This window comes from Salvelinus sp. IW2-2015, linkage group LG14, assembly GCF_002910315.2.
Source record: "Salvelinus sp. IW2-2015 linkage group LG14, ASM291031v2, whole genome shotgun sequence".
NCBI lineage: Eukaryota > Metazoa > Chordata > Actinopteri > Salmoniformes > Salmonidae > Salvelinus > Salvelinus sp. IW2-2015.
Genome location: NC_036854.1, coordinates 1,364,928 through 1,384,389, shown reverse-complemented (window position 1 = coordinate 1,384,389; position 19,462 = coordinate 1,364,928). Strand labels below are relative to the sequence as shown.

At 42.0% G+C, this 19,462-nt stretch overlaps 1 protein-coding gene across 1 annotated transcript; it reads right to left on the bottom strand.

Moving 5' to 3' along the window:
* Positions 1-892: 892 nt before the first annotated feature.
* Positions 893-8,444, bottom strand: opn8b (opsin 8, group member b). Its single transcript, XM_070446753.1, has 4 exons — positions 8,435-8,444; positions 3,772-4,065; positions 2,761-3,086; positions 893-1,306 (listed from the first exon to the last, which is right to left on the bottom strand). Exons 1-4 carry the CDS (start codon positions 8,442-8,444, stop codon positions 899-901), a joined length of 1,038 nt encoding a protein of 345 aa, XP_070302854.1. The 3' UTR covers positions 893-898.
* Between the last annotated feature and the right edge of the window lie 11,018 nt (positions 8,445-19,462).

The window sequence follows — 19,462 nt, the reverse complement described above, 5'->3', positions numbered from 1 at the left end:
GAGCACTAGAAGCATCCGTTTCTCCATCCTCTCCTCTCCTCATGGGATCAGTCCTGAGCACTAGAAGCATCCATTTCTCCATCCTCTCCTCATTGGATCAGTCCTGAGCACTAACAGTGTATTCCCTCTTTAGTGCAGGGCACTACTTTTGACCAGGGCCCATATGGCTCTACATAGGGGATAGGGTGGACCCAGGCTTAGTATCTCCATCCATCCTCTCCTCCATGGGAATACGGTCACTTCCTTCCTCTGCATTGATCAATGGCAGCTGTGTTTATCTAAAGAAAACAGCCCACCTACTGTACGCTTCGTCCATTCAAACCGTATACGGTCTATGATTCCCTATTGGCTATAGCATATTGTCAATCCTCTTCATCCTGGCAGCCAATTTTCACTTTCACTTTTCATTTTCATCCATTGAGTTAAGATACAGTAGTGCAAACACGCCCTCTTTCATTTAACCATCAATACAGGATTTGATATTACCCTGCAAGTTATGTTGCACACACCAGTTGTGCTTATTAAAGTATAACTTGTCTTTATGTAACAACTATTTTCATGCCAACAGCAATTGATTCAGGCGTATAACAATAAAATCATAGACATTGGTCTTAGCTCGTTTCAAATGATATACTGTATGATGTCCTTTCTCATGACAATCTATAATTCCTCAGGGTCTAAATTATTATAAAAGTTCACCATTGTCTCCAAAAATTTTCGTCAATTCAGCATTCTGTGAAACCTCATCTCATCACCGACACTCACGGGTAGAGTTCACCAAGTTCAATGGTGAACTTTTATGGTCATTTAGACCCTGACTGGATGAGGAATGATAAGATTGTCATGAGAAAGGACATCATACACTATACCCCTTACCCCCTCCCTCCCCGAGGCCTTCCTATTGGCTGTCGAATGAGTTTAACCTGGTCTCCATCTCCCGGCTCTTCCCACAGGACAACTTATCCTCAGTGGTCCTCCCAACCACCGTGGCCACCACCTTCTCCCCCTTCTCCGTCCGGCTGCCGTCACACACCAGGTAGATGGCGTTGTCCGTGATGTTGTTCCTGGCGCTGGAAGCGTGGCATGCGTTGGATCTACCACACAGCTGCTTCACCTCCTGTTTAAAGGTCTTGCTGAAGATATAGTAGATCAGGGGGTTGTAAAGAGTGGAGGACTTGGCAAACAGGCAGGGCAGCATGGTCACCTCAGGGGGGATGAACTCACTGCCCCTGACAACAGACACCAGGCTCACCAAACCGTATGGAGCCCATGATAAGATGAAGCCCAGGCTGATCAGGACTGCTATCTGTAAGACAGAAGAAACACTGTGAAAATGGGCAGGCAGAGAAAACTATCTGAAACAGAGGGCAGAAAGCAAACCAGCTAAATATACTTTGAAGACCATGCAGTTGAAACATTGTTGTTGAATCCATATCTTCAGTTAAAATCTGATTTGGACACTGTCCCTGAAACAGGATCTTGAACGGTGGGATTTACTTTCTCTTTCTTTGGGCATAGGAAATAACACTGTTAAAATGAATGTTTTACCTATGTTTTTATACTTATTTCAATGTATTCCTATCTTTCTGACAAAATATTTTTTTATCTCCATAGATAAACTGATATCTGCTTTTATCTGGAACAAGAAAAACCCTTGGATACGTAAGAGCGTATTGCAGAGATCTCGCCCCCAGGGTGGTCTAGCACTTTCAAACTTTTTCAATATTATTACTGGGCAGCTAATATAATAATCGTTCTATATTGGATGACAGAAATCCCGGATGTTACAGGCCTGAAATGGTTGACCTTGGGGATTTCATCCTGTGGCCCCACCTCCTTAGCTGCCTTACTCTGTCCTAAACTAGCTGAGACCGTTTCCAAATACATTAAAAACCCTATTGTGAAACATTCTCTTAAAAATCTGGAAATAGTTCAGGCGATCGTTTGGTCTCAGTGAATTTTCAACTTCTGTCCCATTATTAAAGAACCATACATTCTCTCCATCATTATTAGAGAGCAGGCAGGCATAAGTTACGAACAACAAACACAATTGCATTTTATCGATGGCAATTTGAATGCACAGAGATACTGTGACGAGATCCTGAGGCCCATTTTCGTGCCATTCATCCGCCGCCATCAACTCATGTTTCAGCATAATAATGCACGGACCCATGTTGCAAGGATCTGTACACAATTCCTGGAAGCTGAAAATGTTCCAGTTCTTCCATGGCCTGCATAATCACTAGACATGTCACACATGTTGCTTTGGATCGACGTGTACGACATCATGTTCCAGTTCCCGCCAATATCCAGCAACTTCGCACAGCCATTGAAGAGGAGTGGAATAACATTCCACAGGCCACAATCAACAGCCTGATCAACTCTAGGAGATGTGTCCCACTGCATGAGGCAAATGGTGGTCATACCAGATACTGACTGGTTTTCTGATCCACGCCCCTACCTTTTAAAAAAAAGATATCGGTGACCAACAGACACATATCTGCATTCCCAGTCATCTGAATTCCATAGATTAGAGAATCATTTATTTATTTCAATTGACTGATTTCCTGATATGAACTGTAACTGTTGCATGTTGCATTTATATTTTGGTCAGTATATATAACGTATAAAGTTAAAAGTATGTGTAAATAGGCCTGTATAATGTCCATATTCTAGTCCTTTAAAAAATATATTTAAATTAAGATGGTGTGACAAAAACAACTCTATAGGAATTCAACTCCAAGTCAGCAAGTCACTCACTATGAGAAGGCGGCGGTGCATCTTGATGATGTTTGGGATATTTTTGCTGTGGTCGAGGGACTTGTAGGTAATGTACAGCTTCAAGGCAATGCCAAAGTAGCAACAGAGGATGATGAAGGAGGGCCCCAGCAAGTTGAAGGAGAAGACGGAGATGACGAAGGAGAAGCCTTGTTCCTTCATCTCTCCCCAGGCCAGGGTGCAAGAAAGGCCGAAGGGCTCTGGACCGTACCGGCCCCAGCCCAGGAGAGGGAAGCAGGCCCACAGCAGGGCATAGAGCCACGTCCACAAACACAGCAGCTTCACGTTCCTCCGGCTGATCTTCTCCTCTAGGGAAACACACACAGACAGTGGGTCACTAAGAGGTTTAGTGGGAGAGCAGTACTTCCTGTGTGGCTCAGCTGGTAAGAACACTAGCAACGGAAAGGCCATGAGCTCAAGTCCTGGAGGGATCACATACGCATACCAAACATGTAAGCACTCACTGTACTGTAAGTTGCTCTGGATAAAAGCGTCTGCTAAGTGGTATATATTACACTTCTGACCTCAAGGTCCGGATTTTAGACATTTTCCCGGATCTCTGTAGTGTGAGAGTGAGAAAATAATTTGAGGAGCTTTATATAGTTTATCTGTTGCTATTTCTGGGTTATACTCTTCAAAAACAAGAGGTATTTTTCAGGTTTAAATGCCTCGTGGGCATTGAGAAATCAGTTGGGGCCCCTAACCACACACCACTTTTGTAAATGCTTCTTTGTCTGTGTGTTTTTTATTCCAAACATGCACAATTACTTTCCAAAATGTTCCTATGATGACAAGAGGTGGTATCACTCACTCACTCACTCACTCACTCACTCACTCACTCACTCACTCACTCACTCACTCACTCACTCACTCACTCACTCACTCACTCACTCACTCACTCACTCACACAAACTGACTCAAACATACACAAATTCCAATGGTCCTAACATCATTCCCTGTGGTACTCCTGCTCCACATGCTCTATATACTCACTGGGAGACTGGAGGCTGAGGGAGACGACGAAACGCACCACAGCCATCACGGTCATGGTCATTATGCTGGCCGTGCCAAAGAAGAAGCCTACCAGGCCGTAGTAGATGCATGTGGTGTCTCCTCCCAGCCAGTGGTGGTTCCAGGCCGAGGCCACAGCCAGAGGGTACATGGCGACAGCAGCTCCCAGGTCTGTCACCGCCAGGTTGACACTCAGCAGCTCCGGGGGCTTCATGTGAGATGAGTGCTTAAATGCCATAATAAGCACCAGCAGGTTCCCCACAATGGACAATATAGCTAGAGAGAGGGGAGAGAGACAAAGAGGGAAAGTCCCAACACCCAGACCAGACCCAACAATCCCACCAGGCTAACATTGGTTATTTTCTTGTCTGGGTAAACACTAAATTATTAGGCATTCAAAAAGCACATGAATCCCTTCGGAGAGAAATTGATTTGATCAACATGATCTCCACGTGATTCCAACATACCTTCAATGCCCAGACCCGTGTAATGGTTTAGTGAAAGAGATTACATAAAGTTAGCACACGATAGAGCAATACCATGAGCCATAGAGAGTTAACCGTTTAATTTTCAGACAACACAGATGGTTAACTGAAGATCAGACCTAGATTCCTCAAGCTGTCATGGCGATTGGACCATTGAAAAGAAACCTCTGTTTACCAACAGGAAAACATCAAGGTTGTATAAACTGTGAATCTTTTCTCAATGGGTCTTTTGTTGTGCCAATGAATGGCGAGCACATTCAGTTTTGTTTGATTGGGAGTATTTGAGGTCATCAGTAATAGACAAGAAAACAGGTCTGATAGGATCTGACAAGGATCCCATTTTGAGCCTAATATAATTTCCAGATAAAAGAAATATGAAGATTATATGCCTCTGGCAGAGGTTCTTCGTCTGAGTAAATTAATGTGTGCCAAAAAATATCACGTTACCTTTAACTCTAAATACACAGGAGTTAGATAAGATAAAGTAAGATCGAGTTCGGACTTCAGCATGATATTGATAACTCAATAAAACATTGTAAATTCGTTTCATTTCAATGCACATTGAATTAAATAAAAAAGCTATTGGAAAAACAAATCCCGTTTTCTGTGGTATACCCCACACAACTGCAGGTCAAATGGAAGGAAAGAGACATCCCACTAAAATCAGCAAAGAAGAAACCTGATTCCTGGACAAGGACAACGGTGGAAATGGCAATGAATGAACTGTATAGACTACAGGACAGACTCTCAACAGACAATGTACGACAGATGGGGCACTGGAATACTTGACTGTTTAGGCTACTGAAACACAGCACCACTCAGGAGATCTGTCTAAATGAATAACACTTTAATGACTATTGGTTATGCAGCTTAAGTGACAACCAATTCATTGGTAGGCTATAGCCATGATCTAAATGTTCAAGTAACAAACTGACAAGTGAACAGGACAACATGATGATTGCTATGATCTGGACAATTATTTGCGAATGCTCCCCTGCCGATAGGCTCCAAAGGCCTGGGTGGATGGAAAGAATTTAAACGGCCCATATGTGAAAAAAGACTGGGAGGGATCAAATGTCATACAGCCTAAGAACCTGAAAATGTAAGCACAAAGTACTTTTTCCCCCGTTGCTTTTGCTCCCAATTCTTTTTAAATGTATTTACTTTCGCCCTAATACTGGTGTCTTCGCCCAATACATTAGTGACCATTGACCTGTTGTTTGTGTTAGAGATGTGAGAAAACAACAATCCTAGCCTCATGTCATCACAAAGAGGAACTATAAAAACATCAGTGAACAGTTTTTTTAAACATTTTCTTTATTTTAGTGACCTTGCTTGTATTTCAGCTATCCCTGAACCTGATTTAGCTTTGAGCCTTTTTGCAGATGTCTTCCACACTATTGTGGATAATCATGCTCCCTTCCGAAAATTAAGGGTTAAAGGTAGATCGAATGCCTGGTACACTCCGGAATTATCAGAAGTCATTCATAAAATAGTTGATGCTTGGGTCAAGAACAAGAACACATGCTTAGGCCTGGACTGGCAAGCTTTTAAGCAACTGAGGAATCATTGTGTAAAACTAATCAGAAAGGCCGAATCTGATTATTATGTAACCGCTCTTTGGATTGCAATGGGAACATGGCTAAATTCTGGAATACTGTCAAATCCCTGAAGGGTTCTACTTACTCCTTTGGGCCACAACAAATTTATTTAAACACTGGTCTCATTACAAAAAAAGAAAAGTCATCATTGATGCAGACTCATCTCTTCAGTAGGTCCTATGATTGAGTGTAGTCTGGCCCAGAGTTGCGATGGTGAATGGCAAGACACTGGAGCGACGAACTGCCTTGCTGTCTCTGCCTGGCCGGCTCCCCTCTCTCCACTGGGATTCTCTGCCTCTGACCCTATTACGGGGTCTGAGTCCCTGGCTTACTAGTGCTCTTCATGCCATCCCTAGGAGAGGGGTTGAGTCACAGACGTGATCTTCCTGTCTGGTTTTGCAACCCCCAGGCCTGTGCGGTGGAGGAGATCTTTGTGGGCTACACTCAGCCTTGTCTCAGTGAAGTAAGTTGGTGGTCTGTTGATATCCCTCTAGTGGTGTGGGGGGCTGTGCTTTGGCAAAGTGGGCGGGGCCATATCCTGCCTGGTTGTGGTTGGCCACAGTGTCCCCCGACCCACACCTGTCTCTGCCAAAGCACAGCCCCCACACCACAGTCTCCAGTATCTATGCTGCAATAGTCTATGTACTGGGGGGCTAGGGTCAGTCTGTTATATCTGGTGTAATTCTCCTGTCTTATCTGGTGTCCTGTGTGAATTTAAATATGCTCCCTCTAATTCTCTCTCCCTCCCCTCCCAGAGGACCTGAGCCCTAGGATCATCCCTCAGGACTACCTGCCCTGATGACTCCTGGCTGTCCCCAGTCCACCTGGTCGTCCTGCTGGTCCAGTTTTAACTGTTCTGCCTGCGGCTAGGGAACCTTGACCTGTTCATCAGACGTGCTACCTTGTCCAGGACCTGCTGTTTTCAACAGTAACTAAGGTACAGCTCCAAATCTCTCTCTCTCTCTCTCTCTCTCTCTCTCTCTCTCTCTCTACCACACCTGCTGTCTCGACCTCTGACATTTACTCCTGAGGTACTAACCTGTTGCACCCTCTACAACCACTGTGATTATTATTTGACCATTCTGGTCATCTATGAACATTTGAACATCTTGAACAACAATCTGGCCTTAAATGGCCATGTACTCTTATAATCCTTAACCCGCACAGCCAGAAGAGGACTGGCCACCCCTCAGAGCCTGGTTTCTTCCTAGGTTGCTGCCTGTTTGGGGTTTTAAGCTGGGATTCTGTATAGCATTTTGTGACATCTGCTGATGTAAAAAGGGCTTTATAAATACATTTGTCTGATTGATTGAGAGGATCTGCAGAGAAGAATGGTAGAAACTCCCCAAATATAGGTGTGCCAAGCTTGTAGCGTCATACCCAAGAAGTCTCGAGGATGCAATCACTGCCAAACGTGCTTCAACAAAGTACTGAATAAAAGGTCTGAATATTTATGTAAATGTATTATTTCAGTTCTATATTTTTTATACATTTGCAAACATTTCTAAAAACCTGTTTTTGCTTTGTCCTAATGGGGTATTGTGTGTAGATTGATGAGGGGAAAAGCATTGTATGTCAGTGGCAGTCAGGGGCATTTTTTTTCATGAGCATGGCCTTATTCATATTACAGCATATTGAATGAGTGTCATTCATATTCCATTCACCCAGTTCAATATAAGATTTTTGGCTACAACATGTTTTGGCTACGACATGTTTTGGCTACGACATGATGTAAAAATTTTCCCTATACCCATCATGAGGTTGCTACATAATAGCCTATGAATGAAAGTTTACAACGTAGTTGCACACAGGTTGAGAGAGAAATTTGAGATGACAGACAGTGACACATTCAATACCGCCTTGCACACTCTTGCCTGCATCTAGCTGATATAGGGTGTAATCATAAGTTCAACAGTTGCAACACATTCAGGTACTGTATGTTAATCCTGTTTCATTCTGTTTGCTTCCATTTAAGAAAAGTTTTTCAACAGAATCGGCAGAATGAATACACGCCTGATCACACAAGCACAGGTCCCTTTCATAGCAGCCACGTTGTATTCCTTCTTGCATCTATGCCCTCTCCACCTCTTACCTTTTTCCTTCGCTTGTTGACTTCAATGTACAACACATCCGCTATATGTGACCAGGCGAAAACACCTTTCCAAGCCAAACCATATCATAACCGCTACACACAGCCTACATCGTTGTTATCATGTGAGCTAAAGTAACATCATAGTCAACATAGCCAATAGAACTAACGCGTTAGTAAACCTGCTACAATCATACAGTACAGTGTACAGTCAGTAAGCAGTTTAGCAGTTACACCGGCGGGCCCCAGTGGCAATAAATTAGTAAAACCAAACACTTATCTTGACTTGGAAGAGTTCCAGTGTTGTGTTGGATAGTCATAGCCAGCTAGCTAACATTGCATCCCTTTGTTTGAGCCGGGTGTTTGAGTAGGCTAAACTAGCTAGCTGCATGTGCTATCTAAGTAAGTGAACATCACGTGTGCTCCCTCTCTGTCCTCTAGGTCACCAGGCTGCTCATTATGGTGCATACCTGTCACCATCGTTACGCACACCTGCGCATGGACTCCATCACTTCCCTGATTACCTTCCCTATATACAGTTGAAGTCGGAAGTTTACATACACTTAGGTTGGAGTCATTAAAACTCATTTTTCAACCACTCCTCAAATTTCTTGTTAACAAACTATAGTTTTGGAAAGTCGGTTAGGATATCTACTTTGTGCATGACACAGATCATTTTTCCAACAATTGTTTACAGACAGATTATTTCATTTATAATTCACTGTATCACAATTCCAGTGGGTCAGAAGTTTACATACACTAAATTGACTGTACCTTGACAACAAAGTCAAGGTATTGGGGTGGCCATCACAAAGCCCTGACCTCAATCCTATAGAAAATGTGGGGGCAGAACTGAAAAAGCATGTGCGAGCAAGAAGGCCTACAAACCTGAATCAGTTCCACCAGCTCTGTTAGGAGGAATGGGCCAAAATTCACCCAACTTATTGTGGGAAGCTTGTGGAAGGCTACCTGAAACGTTTGACCCAAGTTAAACAATTTAAAGGCAATGCTACCAAATACTAATTGAGTGTATGTAAACTTCTGACCCACTGGGAATGTGATGAAAGAAATAAAAGCTGAAATAAATAATTCTCTCTACTATTATTCTGACATTTCACATTCTTAAAATAAAGTGGTGATCCTAACTGACATAAGACAGGGAATGATTACTTGGATTAAATGTCAGGAATTGTGAAAAACTGAGTTTAAATGTATCTGGCTAAGGTGTATGTAAACTTCCGACTTCAACTGTATGTCACTCCCTTTGGTTCCTTCCCCGGGCGTCATTGTTTCTGTTTCTGTTTCATGTCTGTGTGCTGTTAGTGTTTCTTGTTTTGTATTATGTTCTGATTATTTTATTAAAACACTCACTCCCTGAACTTGCTTCCCGTCTCTCAGCGCATAACGTTACAGTGAAAGTGAAAGTAAAATGACAAAATATAGGTCTCAATCTCTCTCTCGCTTCTCCATTTTTGAAGAAATGAATTTGTTCAAAACTGTTAAACTATTGACTTTCTCTATTGTCATGACGTGGCCCTCTTTGGGTATAGCGAGTGCCTTCCCCCTCTCTCTCCCTCTTACACCCAGGTTCTGTTATCTCAGGTCGTAAATTCCTAGAGCACTCTCTTCCCCCCCGGTCATGCAGTATAGAGAGTGGGTTCATAGAGAGAACAAAGGAACTTCTTCTACATCACAGAACTTGAGAACTGAACAATGTCCATGTTTTGGAGAAAGCGTAAACGGTCAGTGGAGAATCCAGCTACGACCGGTCCATTTTGTTTAATGTTTGTGACCTCATTGAGAGACAATACAGCCACATTACCATAACTCTGTTTATACAGGAGCCTCCGTTATGAGATGTGTATCTAATTATTGTATAAAATGAATGAGTAAAGATTAAACTATTTGTGAAATTATGTAATGTGATTTTAAACTGTTTAATGAAAGAGAATCCAATTCCCTTTAAAGTTATCTAAGTAATTGGCCCGCCCCATGAGCACAGACATTGATCTGGCATCATGGAACAGCCTTTTCTGCTGTTCCGAATAAAACCCCACCTAGAGAAATCATCTGCAGACCATGCGTACCTCGATTACCGAGAGGGCTAAGGTTTGAGTAGAGACCATGCGTTCCTCGGTTGTTGAATTCCTAACCAAACCACATGGAGCATTGGCTACACTGGTGGAAATGGTTAAACTCTGAGACTATCGATACCGACAGAATAAGAGCAAATCTTTGATACTAATTACTAGTCTGCAGCTAGAATTTATGTTGACTGTATGCGAAGACCGACAACCGCCGAAACATCTATTCTATAAGAACATTTCTGAATGGGACTCTGAAGTATCCATTCTAACCACAAAAGACTCCAGGGACGCAAACAGAAGATCAGATTAACTTTCCAACAGAAAGACGGACGACTCCAACAGAGATTATGACGACACACTTAGCGTAAATATATATATTGATTGCAATTATTCCCGAATGAGTGAGCGTTCATGTGCAAAGGATTAGCATTTCAATTATTATAATTATCAACTTTGTAGTGTCTCTTGTCTTTCCCGGCCTTCTCAGTCCGCACCCACTTTCCTTATAATTTCCTTGTAACCATATATATTGTTGTTTGTTTATGCATTTCTGTGATTATTTAGTTAGTTAGTAAATAAATGATTAAAACAATTGATGTATGGATGATTCATAGTGAAGGCTGGGTTTGTGCAGATAACCAACCATTTACGACGTTTGGAATGAGACTAACGTGAGGTAAAGAATGATTCATTAATTAGAAGACTAACGGATCAGATATTAAAATATCTGAAAAGTTATATTAGGAAAATTATAACTTTGTAATCTGAAGATTTTCTTTGGTGCCCCGACTTCCTCATTATTTACATTTACATGATTAGTTTAATCACGTAATAATAATTACAGAGAATTGATTTGATAAAATAAGTCTTCACTTTAATGATGTCAAAGACACAACACTATCTTTGAGTCAACAACTCACCACATGTTATGCAGTGCAGTGCTAGCTAGCTGTAGCTTATGCTTTCAGTACTAGATTAATTCTCTGATTCTTTGATTGGGTCGACAACCCGTCAGTTCATGCTACAAGAACTCTGATAGGTTGGAGGACATTCTCTGGATGTTGTCATAATTACTGTGTACGTCTATGGAAGGGGGTGAGAACCATGAGCCTCCTAGGTTTTGTATTGAAGTCAACATACCCAGAGCAGGACAGAAGCTAGCCTCTGGCTACATCATGGAGCTACCTTACAGAGTGCTGCTGAGGCTACTGTAGACCTTCATTGCAAAAGAGTGTGTTTTAATCAACTATATATTTAGTATAGTTTTATCTAAAAAAATAAAATAATTCCTTCCCCACTATTTTTATTTTTACGAAATTCATTGAGGAGGATGATCCTCCCCTTTCTCCTCTGAGGAGCCTCCACTAATGTACAGTACCAGTCAAAAGTTTGTATACCCCTACTCATTCAAGGTTTGTTTTACTAAATATTTGTACCATTTTCTACATTGTAGAATGATAGTGAAGACATCAAAACTATGAAATAACACATTGAATCATGGTGTAACCAAAAAAGTGTTAAACAAGTAGCCACCCTTTGCCTTGATGACAGCTTTGAACACGTTTGGCATTCCCTCAACCAGCTTCATGAGGTAGTCACCTGGAATGCATTTCCTTTCCTTCTTAATGCGTTTGAGCCAATCAGTTGTGTTGTGACAAGGTAGCGGTGGTATACAGAAGATAGTTCTATTTGGTAAAAGACCAAGTCCATATTATGGGAAGAACAGCTCAAATAAGCAAAGAGAACCAACAGTCCATCATTACTTTAAGACATGAAGGTCAGTCAATGCGGAACATTTCAAGAACTTTGACCGTTTCTTCAAGTGCAGTCGCAAAAACCATCAAGCGCTATGATGAAACTGGCTCTCATGAGGATCTCCACAGTAAAGTGAGACCCATAGTTACATCTGCTGCAGAGGATAAGTTCATTAGATTTACCAGCCTCAGAAATTGCAGCCCAAATAAATGCTTCACAGAGTTCAAGTAACAGACACATCTCAACATCAACTGTTCAAAGAAGACGTGAATCAGGCCTTCATGGTCAAATTTCTGTAAAGAAACCACTACTAAAGGACACCAATAATAAAAAGAGACTGGGTTGTGCCAAGAAAACACGAGCAATGGACATTAGACCGGTGGAAATCTGTCCTTTGGTCTGGTTCCAACCGCTTTGTCTTTGTGAGACGCAGAGTAGGTGAACAGAGGATCTCTCTACATGTGTAGTTCCAACCATGAAGCATGTAGAAGGAGGTGTGATGGTGTAGGGGTGCTTTGCTGGTGACACTGTCAGTGATTTATATAGAATTCAAGGCAAACTTAACCGGCATGGCTACCACAGCATTCTGCAGCAATAGGCCAGTCCATCTGGTTTGCGCTTAGTGGGATTATCATTTGTTTCTCAACAGGACAATGACCCAACACACCTCCAGTCTGGGTAAGGGCTATTTTACCAAGAACGAGAGTGATGGAGTGCTGCATCAGATGACCTGGCCTCCACAATCACCCAACCTCAACCCAATTGAGATGGTTTGGGATGAGTTGGACCGCAGAGTGAAGGAAAAGCAGCCAACAAGTGCTCAGCATATGTGAGAACTCCTTCAAGAATGTTGTTAAAGCATTCCAGGTGAAGCTGGTTGAGAGAATCCCAAGAGTGTGCAAAGCTGTCATCAAGGCAAAGGGTGGCTACTTTGAAGGATCTCAAATATAAAATGGTTACTACATGATTCCATATGTGTTATATCATTGATTTGATGTCTTCACTGATATTCCAAAAATATAGAAAATCCAAACTTTTCACTGGTGCTGTTATTAACATTTCCCAACAGACAAAATCGTGGAGATGGATGGATATAAATTCCTAGCCACAATGAAATAATAGCACATAGTGATCAATATTAGAGAAAGTGTTCTAATCTAGGTCTAATTGCTGCAAAAATGTGTATAGCCATCAATTGGAAACGCCTCATATTCACACTCAATAACAAACTGGAGGACTGAACTATCTAGTTACATCCCACTAGGTGTCAGGTTCTCCCTAGGAGAGGTGGGTGTGGAGTCAGGCGCAGGAGAGTGAGAATTGCAGGAAGGGCGTTTATTTACAAGTCCAATAAAAAACAGGCACAGGACCACAACAGCAGCCACAAAAAAAACAGGAACGCAGTCCAGAAAAAACACCTGTTCAACAGAACAAACCAAACGCAACCCAAACAAATGACAGATACACAAACAATCCCGCACAAAACCTAGAGGGTAGGGCGAGATTAAATACCCCACAATTAACCTAAACTCGACACAGGTGAACAACAAGACAGACAAAACCAAACGAAAAGGAAAAGGGATCGGGGGCAGCTAGTAGACCGGCGACGATGACCGCCGAGCGCTGCCGGAACAGGGAGAGGAGCCACCTTCGGTGGAAGTCGTGACACTAGGTTTCTATATACTATGAAGTCAAACAAAAAACAGACTTATATGACAGAGTTTGGAGGCCATGTGGACCATCTCGGGGAGTGTGGTGCTTAAGTGGAAGTGACGGCTACTTGTGCCGCGCTTGCGTGCCGGTCGGGGCTCGGGGGTTTCCAAATTTCTGATTGGTTGTGGTTGTGCGCATGTCGCGTTTGTGTTTGTGTTTTTGTGTGTGATTGTGGGCAAGTGTGGGCATGTTTTTGTGTGTTTTGTTTTTGCAGTGTATTGTTTCTGTTTGTGAATGTCAGTTTATTTTGGATAGATTTTTTACTTTAATATTTTGTTCAATATAAAAAAAAGTTATTTGTGAATGTTGAACCATTATCAAAATAAACATATTTTCTAGCGAATTTGCCATAATATTGTCTAGATAAGGGGTGGGCAATTCCAGTCCTCGAGGGCCTGATTGGTGTCAGTTTTGCCCCAGCTAACACATCTGACTCCAATAATCACCTATTCATGATCTTCAGTTTAGAATGCAATTTGATTAATCAGCTGTGTTTGCTAGGGATGGAGAAAAAGTGACACCAATCAGGCCCTCGAGGACTGGAGTTGCCCACCCCTGGTAGATGATGCACTGATTTCTCTTCATGGACAGTACTGTACCCTACCCTGGTGACCAAAGTAGTGCACTATAGAGAATAGAGTACCATTAGAGACACAGCCTATGTTCCGTTAAGAATAGATGACAGGAGAGGAGAGGAACCTCTTGAAGCCATTAATGGCAGCATCACTCAGGTTAAGTGCCTGTGTGTGTGTTTGTGTGCATGGATGTGAGTCCCATCCTAAATCAGTCCTGTTCCTGAGGGACTGTGAGGAGTGTCTCTCTACGTCTACCTGAGGGACTTGTGGATGACATTAGATCAGTCAGGCCTACTAATCCAACTAATGACTCTCTCATACACGCTCTCACACACACACACACACACACACACACACACACACACACACACACACACACACACACACACACACACACACACACAACACACACACACACACCCACACACACACACACACACACACACACACACACATACACACACATATATAGACACCTGTGTTGGAGCTCAAAGCCTCAGGCTCTTAAAGCCATCTCCCTTCCTACTCCCCTCCACCCCCTCACCTCTCTGTGTATCACGGTGAATGCATAAATGTGAGGAGATATTCCATTATGAAAGGAATCCAATAGGTGGCTGCATTGCTTAAGCCTGGCCTGGACTCATTAAGGTCAGGGTCATAATAACAACACACAACACACCCACTCTCTCTACCTGGGGTGACTTTCCAGTACATCTCTCTCAGACTTATAGAAGAGCTGGAGCTGGAGGCATTGCCTCAGGGTCTTAAAACCACCTCCCCTCCTCTAGCTCTCCCCTCTCTCTACGTCAAGGTACATACTTACATACAATGTCCATGGTCACATAAGCAGCACTTCTATTACAGTTTTTTCCAACTGCTTACACACAAAATCTTTTCATGTCACAATTTTTGAAACCTCTCACTCAAAGTGCAAAACTACACACCAAATATCCAAAACCATAAGCTATTTCTCAGCCTTTGACTCAGTTATCAATTGCATAAAACACTTTTTTCAAAACACTACACACAATTCTCTACCTAAAACACAAAAATCTAACAGGAAGTGACTTGCTTTCCTTTTCCAAACACAACCAATCAAAATGCTACACTTAATTCACAAGGTCACACACACACTCCTCACATGTGCAAACGCTAATAGCTTAACTGATCAATAATCACTGCTTTACTGTAGTATAGGCCTATAAATAGGTCAAAGGTCAGATTACCTGTTTTGAACAATGGATGCCAACAATGGACAGAGAGCAAGAGGAGTAGGAGGGAGAGGGAGAGGAAGAAGAGGACGAGGGCAAAGAAAAGAAGGAAGGAGAGCCATCTCTGATGAGATTAGGGCAACACTTGTTGATCATGTGATCAACCACGGTTTGACCATGAGAGAGGCTGGACTGAGAGTCCAGCCCAACTTGAGTCGATTTACAGTGGCGTTCGAACCTTCAGAAATGAGAACAGGTATGCAACTATCTAATGACTATTTTAGCATTACAGTAATGTACTGTAAAATACGTATGACTGCATAGTATTGCATAAACATTTGTAACTCTAAGCCATCCATTTACTGCACTGCACTGCATTGAATGAATGAGGTTGATTATCATGCGGTACTACATTTTTTTGTACATTGTTTACAGTTCCTATGCTGAACACATACTGTGTTTGAATTCTGTACAGAGTGGAAAGGCAAAGACATCATGGAGGACGAGGACGCTTGTTTACAGATGTACAAGAGACTGCAATTACAAATATGGTTTTGGCCAACAATGCAATTAGGATTCGAGAGATAAGAGAGCATATCTTGAATAATGACACCATATTTAACAACATCAATGCTGTAAGCCTGTCGACCATACAACGCATCCTCCAACGGCACCGAGTGACGATGAAACAACTTTACAAGGTGCCATTTGAGAGAAACTCTGACAGAGTCAAGAATATGCGACATGACTTTGTAGAGGTATGTATGCAACACTACTTCCAGTACTTCAGACATACCATATTTACTCATCTGTATATCCTTTTGTCTGTTACAGAGAGTATTGGAGTTGGATGCCCATGTAATTCGCCATGAATTTATTTATGTGGATGAGGCTTGGCTTCAACCTCACCAAAACCAGGCGCCGCAGAAGAAATGTAATAGGACAGAGGGCAATTACCAATGTCCCTGGACAGCGTGGGGGTAATGTGTGCTGCCATCACTCAAAACGGGGTCCTCCATCACAATGCCACACTGGGTCCGTACAACACCGGCCATATGTTCACTTTTCTGGATGCAATTTACACAATGCTTGTCCCTGATCCAGATCAGGAGCCTGCTAGATTTGTGGTTTTATGGGACAATGTTAGTTTTCACCGGGCTGTTCTGGTCCAAAACTGGTTTGCCACCCATCCACAAMTTGTAGTTTTGTACCTACCCCCATATTCACCTTTTCTAAATCCCATAGAGGAATTCTTCTCAGCCTGGCGCTGGAAAGTGTATGATCGCCAACCCTATGCCCGCATACCGCTTCTCCAGGCAATGGAGGACACATGTGGGGACATAGAGGTTGCCTCTGTCCAAGGTTGGATAGCCATGCTAGGAGATACTTCCCTCGATGTTTGGCAAGAGAAAACGTATCTTGTGATGTGGACGAAGTATTGTGGCCAGACCCAGGCAGGAGAAGAGATGAAGCGTAGCTTAGCACTGGTGACTGCCCCCCCCCCCTATACCAATTTCTGGACTGCCCCCCCGGGACCCCACACACACAATTGTGTTCTTTACTGTATTCTAAAGAATATACTTTTGGTTTACATATGTTTATGGTTTTGTTGTATGCTACTGTATACAACAGTAATGTTTGGCCTAATAAATATTTTCTGTTTCTACATTGCATTMGTGTTTACAGTGTACTTGTTACCCCTCTCAGCAGATTACTTTCACTGTAGAACATTGTATTGAAATGTAGATATAAGCCTATGAAAGACCAAAGAGCTTTAGATTTAGAACAACAGTGTTTACAGGCTATATCCAAAAATGTACTATTATGAAAGCAGTGTTTTCCATTTGATGCAAATGCTTCATTCTGACATGTGTTTATGGCATTTTGAATGCAGTGTTACATTTTGAAGGAGATGTGAGGCATTTTGCATTTTGTGTGTGCAGTTTTGGGAATTGTGTGTAGAGTTTTGAAAAAAGGAGACAGTTTTGAAAACGTTTGTAAGCAGTTGGAAAAAACTGTAATACATATGTGGGAGACATTCCATTATGAAAGGAATTAACTTAGCTGGCTGTATTGCTCTAGCCTGGCCTGTGTCTGTACTCCGTGCTTCTACATCTGCATTGCTTGCTGTTTGGGGTTTTAGGCTGGGTTTTTGTATATCTGCTGATGTAAAAAGAGCTACATAAATAGATTTGATTGATTACGATTAGGGTAATAATAACAGTAATTATCTATGGCTGATTATGGTAAGCTAAATGTTTCATACAGCAGGTTATCATATAGCAGCAGTGGCCACTCGTCATTCAGGGCACATTCAGCCCCACATTTTTAGCTAAAAAAGTATTAAAAGAAAATAAAGAAATTGGGCATTAAAACGTGTCACATATATATCATTGAGTCAATAAAGCCCGCATGGTCTCTTTTTTGTTTTCTTGAGTATGGCAGCTCCAAAATGCAGGTGTTTCAGCCTAGCTCAGTGCTTTCTGTGGTGGTGGGGCAAGCCAGCAGAAAATACAGAGCGTTGCGCCATGATTGTCTCAGTGTTTTGTCACTCATGGGGACACTACGTTACCACCAAGTCTAAGGGTAGACCTCGAAAAATGTTGCCCTTTGGGTGCTGCCATAGAGTTACATTAGAAGTGCCCATCCAAGAAGGCTCTAGGTCATTGGCCACAGATAAAATGACATCAAATTACGTTATATGTACAGTAGCTTTGATTGGACTGATCATGTCAACATCATACTTTCAAAATATTAGCTAGCAGTCATCATCATGAATCAAGTCGACAATCTACTGGCAAATCCTTTTTAATCTTTGTCATATGAAGAAAAATAATGAAGAGAAATTATAGATAAAACGAATTGGTGCTCATCGGCCATTGGACATAAACATTACACAACAAGTTGGAAATCGCAAATTCAACAACGAGTGGTTTGGAAGGAATTAGTGACAGTGACTGTGTGGTCCCAATTCTAGGATTAAGGGGCTCTTTTCCAAGTTTAAAATGATAAACATTCAACCGTGCTCAAAACAACAGTTAACTCGGAACTGCGAAAACTTGACTTCAGTGAGTTCAACAACTCAGAATTGAATCCGGCCTCTTTCTTGGTGCTACGACCTGAAGATTATTGACGTCATCATGATTCAACCTTGTTTTTATCAGAGTTCCCAATTGTTTTGAAAGCATCATAAATCCAGAGATTGCCAGACTTTTATGACAAAATTTGCCCATGAAGGACCGCCGCGCCAACTTCCTGTTCAAGTGAGCACAGCACAACAAGGTGAGTTCAAAAATGTATTGTATGCTGCTGCAAAAATTATGTAATATGCCAGGGAGATATGTATACTGTAGCTAAGAAAGTAATACTAAGTGTATGTTGTGTAGTAAGATGTTAGTAGCCCATGTGCAGCAGCCTAACCATTTGGTCTATTTACCCCTCTCAATTTCGCCTACTGTTCTGACTTGGTGATGCATATGTAGCCTATAACCTGTTTTAGAGAAATTTAATCATTGAATATTGTAAGAGCTTTCATTGTCTGCTTATATGCCCCCTTTATTTATCCTACGGTTCTGACTTGGTGTACAGGGAGAACACTGTAAGAATGGCCCATGTTCTGAGTTCTGTCGCTGTACATTTCAAAAGTGCTAAATAAATAGTTATATTGACTACGTCCGTCGTCGCTTGCTCCATAATGTCTAATCGAAATTACGGATTGCCTCTTATCCGCTTGTTGTTCCCTTATGCCATAGTTTGTACATCTCAATAGTCATTAGAAACCACATTTGTTAAAGCTAATCAGACATATTTATTAAAAGGCAGAAAATTTGGTGTTTCGTTGCCAGACAAGGCTCCGCTGATAGCCAGGTGTAGCAGTGGTAAGATGTTGGGGCTGCTGTTGGGACAGCTTTATGTAGGCCCTAACAGTTTGTGGGCACCGTTTGTCACCGTTATAGTGCAATTAATGTATTGTTTAGGGTTGTGTTGTGTAATGGCTTTGCTGGCATGCATCCCACTTTTTTTTTTTTTTACCCCACCAAGATTTATATGATAAAATTGCCTCTGTACAGCAGGTTATCATGACCAATTATTAAGGAAGGTATCCCTGTTGTTGACTGCTAGTGAAGTCTTCACTGTTGGGGACTAAAATAGCTCTA